Below are 11262 nucleotides of genomic sequence, written 5' to 3' on the forward strand. Positions count from 1 at the left end.
ATAAAATACACTAATGATAGCTAATGAGCTAAAAAAAAAAAATCTCATAATGTTTTAGTTTACAAATTTGTGTTGCACCACACTCAAAGCCGTCCTGGGTCACGTGCAGCTCACAGGTTGGACAAACTGGCTCTAGGTAATTCTGATGCTCGCTCAAGTTTGGGAACTACTGGCCAAGTAAATCTCCTCCTTCAGCAGTCTCTCTACCATAACATCAGAATTATTTCCAGTACTTTGCTTCCCTCCCAGTCCATTAATCTTTCCCCTTCCCACCCCATATCCAATGAATCAGATTCACAAAACAACCTACACATTTCAAAAAGAACATAAAACTTTATTAAGAACATCTTATACTGTCATCAGATACAGCCAAAGAAGAACGGGTAAACAAACAGGGAAAGTTCATCTTCCCATGTGCTATTGCCACCTCAGAACAGACTCCTGTGTGGATGGCTGGAACAACAGTTGGCAACAAATGCTCTGTATAAATAATTCATTAAGTAACACAATGTTTCCTTTCTATACAGAGAAGAACTGGGCTTACATTTTAAGTTTTGATATAGTGCAACAACTATGAAACAAGACTACATCCTTAGGAGCTATTTCTTAATAGAATACAAAGCAGTTTAGTAGCTTTATGTTATTTCAGATAATGTAATTTTTTTAATGAAAAATTCAGAAAGGACATTCTAACTTTCCCAATTAGTTAATTTGTACTGTTGAGTTTTTTCTCTCTAAAGATTTCTCAGAATCAGTTCAGTAACTATACTTTAAAAAGATGAGTTGCTCATCTACAGTGATAACTGACAACTTAGTTTTGTGATTTTGCAAATCAAGATGCCTGGGTCGTCCCCACTTTTGCTGATTCTGAAAGATTTCTTATAGAAAAACCCTGATTCAGAGTGCATGTGATAGGAGATACCAAAATAGCTGCATCTGGACAGGGAGGTTGGCTATTGAGCACAGCTGATTCTCAGATTCCTGGTTCCCCTCTATGGTCCTTTTACTTACTGTAGTGATGGAAGGAGAGAAGGAGCGCCCGAGAATCTGTTCAGATTGCCACTCCAGACAGCTCTCTGCACTGTATGTGGAGAAAAGAGTGATGGTATCCATTCAAACCATAGTAGCCCTACGGCACCATGCTTTCCTCTTGAGGGGTCAGACCAAACTGCACTCAAAGATGCATGATCTGCCTCAGGTGCACAGTGGAGAAAACGCTCATGATTTACAATTTGGTATTATAGTACCCCCAACTAATCCCATTTCTTGAGAAAATGAAGTCTTCCTTTTAGGAAGAATGTTTGCTGCTAAGGCTTACCATGTTAATTATCACACGGCTGAAAAGATGACTTCTAAATCAGACTGTATTGTCTGTGTTCAGTCAATACGTTAACCAACAACTGAAGTTTGTGGAGGATTGGTCGAGGGGTGGGATTCAGGTTTTTGAGTACTATCACTTATCACAAATCTCATCAAGCTCTTTAAAAAAATAATGCATTTTTATCATAAATATTTAGAGCAGATACTGGCATTAAAATCAGTATCTAAGTCAGAAGTCTGTCTGAAATGGTGAAAATATTTCAACAAACTTCTAAAAGATTTCAAATCTTCCCAGGAGTACATAGTTTATAAATTAGTTTTAAATGGAAAAAAATATATATTTTGAATGGATAAATCACCACTTTAGCAGATCATAAATAAGGTCAAGATATTGAAAATAAGTTAACATACAAGTTTTTGCTTTCACATTAATAATAAAAACTAACTTACTTAGTATACTTTCATAACATGTACAACCAGGTTTCATAATTGTGCATTTGTCACCTCCCCACTTGGCTGAATCTTTTTCTTCCATTTCCTACACCTAGGGACAGAGGTACACAGACATCCCAGGGTGTGAGTGTGGCTGCTGCATGCTGTGTCCTAGTTAGAGCAGTGTTACAAATGCTGGTCAGGATCTATGATTAGTAACCTGTGAACCACATTACAAGTTAAGGACATTCATGGTTAGGTGGATTCAGTTCCCAGGTGAGCTATCAGCGGTAGTGTTAGGGAACCTAACTACTATTCTTTCTGTGAGAAAATGCACCCCAAGTCCCAAAAGTTGACTAAAAAACTTTGGAATAAGCCATGTATTATTAGTAGTGCATGGATGAGCACTACTTATATGTGTCTCTGTTTTGGAGAGAGGTCAAATTGTTAAAAGAACTATTTGCAGAACTACTTGGCTATTAAAAATAAATGTCTGCCTTCTTCATATGCAGTTCATTGTAACTATAATTTCTAATACTGAGAAAGAAACAATGAAGCCATTCAGACTAGAGAGACAAAATTGGCTTGTGGGATTTTCAAGATGTTTTATTGACTATCTAATTTGAATCTACTTACAAGAAGAAAAATGTCTAGTATGTAAAGCAATGAATGAAAATAAATGTTTATCCTAAGTCATTATTGAGTACAAATCCACAGCTTAACAATGTGTTTTTAACAGCAGGAGAGCATGCAACTGCTCTAACACACAGGGTCAGAAATAAAAGGTAAAAGTACATTTGTTTTGTAACTGTAAATATACAAATATAAAATTTACCATATCTACCCTGTAGTGTGGCACTGCTTAACTGCCAAATATACAGTCATTCAAAAACCTTAAGGAAACATTGAAAATGTCTCAGGCTACTTTACTGAACATTAACGAATATTGTGTTCTTGAGCTATTAGAGCTAAAAGTATTATTTTTAAAGTTATATGAGCAAGGGAATAATAAAAGTATCATTTCACGTGTCTTTTAATCCCATAGACGGCTTTTTGTTAAAGGGATTAATTATGTTAAAAGGAAACTGATTTGACAAATAGAAACCAGTTCCAGAACCAAAGTTGTCCCCTTGGTAGAATGTCAAAATTTATATTATTTCCAAAGTATTTTCATTATTAATCTACTCAAATAATTACAAACAGTTTAATCAAGGGAGTCACTATTTAACACTTTTAAAATCTACACTGGCAGTTGGAATGGAACTTTTACAATGCTATTAAGGAACAGTTCTCTAGACTTTCATCTGCCCCTCAAAGTGACATCCCTGTTTTATGTTAAATTACTGACCTCTAAGGAATCAAAGGCATGTAGAGACACAGAATTGATATTTTGTTTGGGGAGAAGGGTAAAGATTATGTTGGAACATTTAGTCCCTTCTACAATCAAGTCCTAACTATACCATAATAAAGTCTCAATCAACTCCTAATTAGTTCTTCCCCTTCAGGAATTACATAGTATACAGTGATTAAATGCTGAAGAAAATAAAGAAAAACAATTGAAAATACCTGAAGAAATACAAACAAGGGATTTCTCACAAGGCCTTGGATCAAAAAAAAAATTTACAAAAAGATCTTTTGAAAATAATCACTATTTGTGAGCTTATTAATACACACAAATCATCACTTTGTTCAAATTAAGTCATGTTAATTTACCAATAAAATAGTAAACAAACCAACATTTTAAACAATTTTATAAATTACTCGTTGTTCCTTTTGTTAGTGTTTCTTTCTCAACAATATACAAAAATAACACTACAGGACTATCCACCTAACCTGTCTCCATCTCTTGCAAAGTCCTGGGACCTGGAAAGAGGCTGGTCCATCAATCTTCACTGTAGATGTCTCCCGCAAAGGGCAGGTGCATGTGGCTGCCAGTGACATTGGGCAATCGGGATAAGTCTGGCAGGCTCTGGATCCGGGACCTGAGTTCTTTGCGCACCAGGGAAACTCTGGCTAGCTTGCGCTTGTACTCCTGTAACATCAAACCACTTTCATTAGCATTCAGGGATTGAAAAAACTTCCTAGCTAATAATGACCTACATAAACCCAGGTACTATATATACTCAGTTAATGCCATATTTAAAAAGGTTATTCCAGTGTGAGTTTTCGCATCAAAAGATGAGCTTTGGAAATATATAACTAGTAAACTATTATTATTAAGAAAAACCACAATCTTTAGCTGTTGCTTCACACCAGTAGAAAGAAGACTAACATTAATATGCTTAAGCTCGACATATAAGATGTTCAGGTATTCTTGAGTTTGGGCAAGAAAAATTACATATTTATTTTCATAAACCTTAACTAAAATTTGGCAAGAACATCTATGAAAACTCAGTAAGAATGGCCAGAGTCTGTGGTGTCTGAGGCAGGACTGCTCCCTTCCTGTGCCCTACCATCTAAGCAAGGAGGGTCCACTCCAGACTGCTGCAGCCAAGAATACAGGATCACTCTCCCTGCAACTCCCAGTGGGAGGGTTTTATTCCCAGAAAGAGCGCCTCTCATCCTACCCCAGCTACCTGGTGCTGAAGCTAAGTCCTGAGATAGAGCAGGGAAGAGCCTGGGGAATCCCTCCTGTCCAGCCCCCACTCTTGGAAAAGAAGTTCCTTCTTATGCTTGGATGACTGAGAATACTTGGGCCCTGATAAGCCTCACCCCCAACTCATGAGGAGGTGGCTCCACAGCAGAAGAGGCAAGCCAAGACAACCTCAGGCTGCTGCACCCCTCCCTTTCTCCAAAAGCTCAGCACCCACAACAGGGTATCACTCAGAGAAAAGCTTCCCACTATACCCATCTCAGTTCCAGGGTCCTGACTCAGAGATTTGGTCTAAGGAAGTAGCAGGCAGTAAAACAGATATGCCCATGGCAATTCACTATTACCACAGTGCATGGCACAAGGCAGGGAGATTCACGCTTTTTCCAAATGTGGTCACAGGTAAGTCCTGAGAGGACCATCCTAGAGAGTGCATAGATGAGGAAACATCTAAGGAAGAAACCCAGCTAGGAGTTTACTGCAACTCTCCAGGAAAGAAAGGACTAGGGCCTGAACCGAACCAAACCAACAGTAGTAAGGATAGAGCAATGTCCTTTATAAACTACATAATATGTAAATAATACCTTAATGTCAAAGACTAAAACAATGTTTAGAAAGAAAAATCAGCAGGAATTGGTTGTGGTTCTGCTGTGAGGAATAATGAGGGTTCAGGCTTCATAAGCAGGTGGATATCGGAGCTGTTATCTGAGATAGCAGAGAGGGGCACAAACTCCTTTGGAGAAGGATACAGAGTTCATTTTAAAGCATGTTAACTGTGAGTTATCCATGGGATTTCTAGTAGGCACTTGGAAATGTGATTACAGTATTCTGAGCTACAAATAAAGATTTAGGCTTTATAACTGACAAATTCTAGCTAAAACCAAGAGAAGAGTATGAGCCACTTAGGTTTATATAAATAATCTACAACGTTTCTCAATCATTTTGCCCCTCCCTTCTCTACTCTTCTGCACATCTACCATGAGCCAAGATTTCATCAAACTTTATTTTTTGTGGTTTTAGTAAAAATATACATATAATGAATCTATCTGATTTTCTATCTTTTCCATCATACCACACTACCTCCCATGATTCTCATGTGTCCACCCAAAAGATGGCATGACCCTCGTCCCTCTCCTGGTTAAGAATCACAGTACACACAGGAAGGAAGAGAAGTGAGCTAATAGCAAAATGCAGAAATGTCACCAATGTTGAAAAGGATCATGAAAAGAGCAGTAAAATAGTAGATACCAGGATAGAGAAGTGAGCATGTATTTGGAAAATTTCCCACTTTTTTCTTATGAAAATACTGGCTTGCTGAACAATACCACTCACATCCATTATCTGAATAACTCAGTAATTATCCTTAACTAAGACTATCTGCTCTCCAATTTTTTTGCTTTCTTTTTTTCGTTTTTATTGAGACGGAGTTTCGCTTTTGTTGCCCAGGCTGGAGTGCAATGGCGCTATCTCAGCTCACCACAACCTTCACCTCCTGGGTTCAAGTGATTCTCCTGCCTCGGCCTCCTGAGTTTAGCTGGGATTACAGGCATGTGTCACCACACCCCACTAATTTTTTTGTATTTTTAGTAGAGATGGGGTTTCTCCATATTGGTCGGGCTGGTCTCGAATTCCCGACCTCAGGAGATCCACCTGCCTTGGCCTCCCAAAGTGCTGGGATTACAGGCATGAGCCACTGTGCCCGGCCTGCTCTCCAAGTTCTTATAAAAGAATGCAATAACAAATTCATTGTAATTTGATATTTGAAAAAGGTTCACCTACAGCATTTCATATCTGAAAAGTTTCCCACTTCTTAAGTGTGGGCTGTATGTGATGACTGACTTCCAAAGAGTACAGTATGAAAAGGAGGGAAAAAAGATTAACTTTACAGAGAAGAAACCTGACAAACAATATCTAAGCCATGTGATAAAGGTCCTATCAACACTATCACTCAGGTTGACAGTATTTCCTTTGACATGAGATGAAAATGGCATTCTCCCTCTATGGTCTTCCTCCCTGAAACATATGACTCCACTTTAGCTGTGAGAAAAACATCAGAAAATCCCAAATGAGGGACGTGACCAGTAGTGCTGAAAACTATCAAGGTCATCAGACAAGGAAAGTCAGAGGAACTGTCACACCCAAGAGAAGCAGAACAACCAAATCTAATGTGATATTCTGGATGGGATCCTGGAACAGAAAAAAGGACATTAGGTAAAAATTAAGAAAATCTGAATAAAGTGTGGCCTTTAGTCAATGTGTCAATATTGGTTCACTACTTATGACAAATGTATCATACTAATGTAAGATGTTACAATAGGGGAAACTGGATGTGAAGTGTATGAGAATTTTCTATACTCTCTTCATAGTTTTTTGGTAAACCTAAAATTATTCTAAAATTAAAACTTTTTTTTTAAAAAAAAGTCTGATGGACAAACTAAACATTTTCCCAGATTATCAAAGCTGTTTTGCATAATTCTTAATCTTCACAAAAATGCTAAAACACAGGCATCATTATTCCCGTTCCACAGATAAGAAAACTGAGGCTTTAAAAACTGAAGATAACACGCTGGTTTCCCTTCAGGTAATATAAATCTTTCAACTTTTACTAAAAAGTGAACATAAACTGCTCAAGGTTCATTAACACCAGGCACCATGTAACATAATTGATTTTGATACATCAAAATTGATGAATAAATTAATAGATCTTAGTTATTTCTGGTCAAATGATATGACATTTGCTATTCAAAAAGATACAACCAAAAACATTTTGAGATGTTTTGCAGAATAGCAGTTGTATTATCAACACTGTGATGCAACTTGGTTAAAAATACTGGCCAGGCACAGTGGATCACACCTATAATCCCAGCATTTTGAGGCCGAAGTGGGTGGAATGCTTGAGCTCAGGAGTTTGAGACCAGCCTGGGCAATAAGGTGAAACTTTTTGTCTCTACAGAAAGTACAAAACTTATCCAGACATGGGTGGCATGCACCTGTAGTCCCAGCTACACAGGAGACTAAAATGGGAGTCACCTGGGCCCAGGAGGTCGAGGCTGCAATAAGCCATGATTGTGCCACTGTACTCCAGCCTAGGCAATAGAGTGAGACCCTGTCTCAAAAAAAAAAAAAAAAAAAAAAAAAAGAACTATCTGTAATTTAAGATTACAAATAATATACGGCCACTACAGCAAATATATTGAAGCTATTTTAAACTATATAGAATTTTTATGATATTAAGCCCAATATGAACAAAATTCCCTTAAAGCCAAATACAGTACAAATTCCTATTAAGAATATTTTGTTCAAGTTTTTCCTCCTTTACCTGTCCAGGATACCAATTTCTTTCCATACTTCCAAGTGCCAGCTGAAATCCCAAACTATATTGAACATTCCCCAATGACTTTTCTCATATCTCAACTTTCACTACTATTTTCGGACCATGTAACAATGTATTGCTTTAACATCCTATTGACCATTCACATATCACATATATAGAATACACTTTTTTAAAAAAACTGATGAATGAAATGTCAAAAAAGAGGGAAAAAAATTCTATCATTTGAATGGTTAAACCTTTCACACACGTGTATATACATATGTATCTCTTAAGAAATGCAACATTCATAAGCAAAACATTCAACACCCAACATTAATAAGCAATTTCTTTATATTGATTTAGCTACACGCTTTTAAAAATTATTTTTGGAAAGCAGAGAATGTAAATAAAATGAATGTAACTGAGTATCTATTCTACTACAAATAAGATCAGCAAAGAAAACCAACTTTGCACCTTTTTCCTCTACTACAAATTTTGCTCCTCTTTCCATCTTACCCATCTTTAGTCAAAAGCTACTTAAAGTTTTTAAATTGGGGCACAACATAAAACTCATAACTATTAAGTAGATACTTCAGTTAGTATGTATGTGTACCCATCCGTGTAACCAACACCTAGATCAAGATATAGGCTTTTTCAGAACCCCAGAAATTTTCCTCATACCACCTCTCCCAATTTTTAATCACTATTTTCCAAACTTCAATTAGTTAACTACCATCCTTCATAACGTTATTTACCATGACTCCCTTACACTGTTATTTACATAATATTTAAATCAACTCATTTTTTAACATCTTCATTCTAAGAAATAATATCCGTGCAATCACAGGTTTGTTGTGCTCATTTTCGTTTTGATTCACACATCAAAATAAACGTAACTAGGGCTGGGCGCAGTGGCTCACGCCTGTAATCCCAGCACTTTGGGAGGCCAAGGCGGGCGGACCACCTGAGGTCACGAGTTCAAGACCAGCCTGGCCAACATGGTGAAACCCTGTTTCTACTAAAAATACAAAAATTAGCTGGGTGTGGTGGCGGCACCTGTAATCCCAGCTACTTGGGAGGCTGAGGCAGGAGAATCACTTGAACCTGGGAGACAGAGGTTACAGTGAGCTGAGATTGCACCATTGCACTCAAGCATGGGCAACAAGAATGAAACTGTCTCAAAAACTAAAAAAAATAAATGTAACTATTAAAATAAATGTTCTCAGGTGGCACCATGGCATGGGTGCATTTGGGAACCAATGCTTTACCTCATTCTTCTTACTCTGTTGACCGAAGCCACTTTACTTCTTCCCCTCCGTTTTCCTCATTCAACAAGGCCCACCTTTCTGTCCTTAATTTACCCTTTACTTGCCACAAGTATCATCACTACCACCCTAAAGCTTGTTATCACCTCAGTCATGAGCAACCCTTATGTCAGTTTCTGCAGTTCCAGCTTCATACCAAGGCTCAATTCCACTGATCATATCCAAGCCCCTCCACTCTTCCAAAATTTTGCCCATCTGTCATAATCCAGGCAAATTTTCACTTTGCCTAAAACTCTTCCCCTGTTCTTAGCATCCTTACTCTAGGCTCCTAGCTGAAACTCTCTCTGTGCTGTTTGATTGTAATCCATGTAAGTCTGTCTTGTCTTTCCAAGGGCAGAAGCCTTCATTACACTGCTATAATACTTCAACACTAGTGAACTAGGAGGTGTGACTTGCCTTGTGTGCACTGCAAGTGGGCTACAGCTTCTTGAAATCTGAACCACCATTACAGATTTCTTTACAGCTAATACTAAGTATATATTGAGGATCCAAATTTTATATATTTTTCAAGTCCTACATTAAGACCAAACACTGCAATAGAATCTTTTCTGACTCTGGCCTCAAGCTAACTTCCTATGATATACTACTATACAAGTTATTTCTGAATTACTACTGGATTGTTTTCTAATTTCATACCCATAATTAGAAAACACACTTTCTATATATCTACATTACTTGCAGTGTCCAGCAGGGGACTGAGTATTAACAGTACGCCCCAGTCAACACTCCATGAAGTCAGATCTGGATGGAGTACTGTTTCCTCAATCTACTACCTATGTAAACCTGGACAAGGGCTCCTGAAGGTTATCTAATTAAGTCTCAGATGCCTCCTTCATAAAATAAGGGTACTATTTTACAGTGCTGTGTGGCCAAATTATGTGAAAGTTTTCAAATTAGGAAGTGCTATATAATTGTGGTTATCATTCTGAGATGATATCAGAATCACCTTGCAGTAAGAACATCTAAGAGAATAAATTTCCTGAAATTTGGAATTCTTGTTCATTTTAGGGCTGACCCTGTTATGTTCTAAAATTCTAGTTGCTTTAAATACATAATATTTCTGAAATTAAAATATTTACATGGCTGCCTTTTTCTTGCAGATGCTGCTAATAATTCATTTTATCTTTCCTACATAATTGTGACAAAAAAAAAAAAGAGAATTTCAACCACATCCATATGGGGATCTTTAGTGGTCAATTAAAGGCTTTGGTCAATTCTAAGCATCATACTTACTGTATTGCAGACCTATGGCTTCCTACCCATTTCTTGATAAAAACAGCAGAATTTGTAGAGAAAAAAGGTGCAAAGTTTGTTTTCTCTGGTGACCTCATTTATCTGTAGTATAATGTCCTTTGCCTCTTTTAAGAAGTTAACATACAAGTATTTCTTAAGCCACTGCCTTCAATAGAACTATTAAGAAGCTTCAGTTCTCATTATTAGGATCCATCACCATTTACTTTTACTTCATTTCGCATGTCCTGGAATTGGGCCCTTTTCTAGATTAGAGGAAAAAATTAACTGAAGTATTAATCAAGATATAACACACACACACCCATTTTCTTTTTTTAATAAGGCCAAGACATTCCATGATGTCAGGGAGTTTCTGAGACTGCAGATTAGTCAAGTCTGTTACCACCCCCAGGGGACAGACTGCAAAGGAGATAAAGATCTCAGTGGTTTGCCCTCACCTTCTGGGAAACAAATGCTCAAATTTGGCTTGGTATCTAATCCTGGAATTGACAATTTTAAAAACATAAACTCCAATATAGCCAATCCTTTCTCATTTCTTTTCACAGGTTATCCTATACATCTCAGATGGAGCTGTCATTTTTTCCCCCTTGACTGCAGAAGTTTTACCTTTTGGTGGGAATTACTTTAATGTAAGTAAGTATCACCTAACGAACTGTCTCACTTCCTTTAGTCCTTCTCTTAAGAAATCCACTATTGCAAAGTTTCATTAATCTTCCAGATTGTTAACAACATGTGGAAAAAGATATTTTATCAAGTTTTCTGCAAGGAACCCAATGCCTGTCAACTAGATTTTGAAAAACCGGTAATGTTAAATTATTAGGGTAGATGTTACAAAGAAACTTTACGTATTCCAAGATTTCATATACCACACTGTGACCCTAACCAAATAGCTACTACACTTCTCATCTGCTTACTATATGCCAAACATTGTTCCAAGTGCTCCATTTAATCTTCACTGGTAGAGATTATTACTAACCATGTATTATAGATGATGAAACTAAACCACATTTAACCATTCAGAAACTTCACCC

The 11262-nt window shown here is 37.3% G+C and overlaps 1 protein-coding gene across 1 annotated transcript in view; it reads right to left on the bottom strand.

Annotated features, from left to right (window-relative positions):
- Positions 1-313: 313 nt before the first annotated feature.
- The window catches only part of RPRD1A (regulation of nuclear pre-mRNA domain containing 1A), a 78267-nt gene continuing 67318 nt past the window's right edge, over positions 314-11262 (bottom strand). Inside the window, exons 7-8 of the mRNA XM_008955672.3 lie at positions 3586-3784; positions 314-1081 (exon numbers count right to left, since the gene is read on the bottom strand). Coding sequence (XP_008953920.1) covers positions 3635-3784 — 150 coding nt within the window. The 3' untranslated portion in view covers positions 314-1081; positions 3586-3634. The remainder of the gene's footprint in view (positions 1082-3585; positions 3785-11262) is intronic.

This window comes from Pan paniscus, chromosome 17 (assembly GCF_029289425.2).
Source record: "Pan paniscus chromosome 17, NHGRI_mPanPan1-v2.0_pri, whole genome shotgun sequence".
NCBI classification, from domain to species: Eukaryota; Metazoa; Chordata; class Mammalia; order Primates; family Hominidae; genus Pan; species Pan paniscus.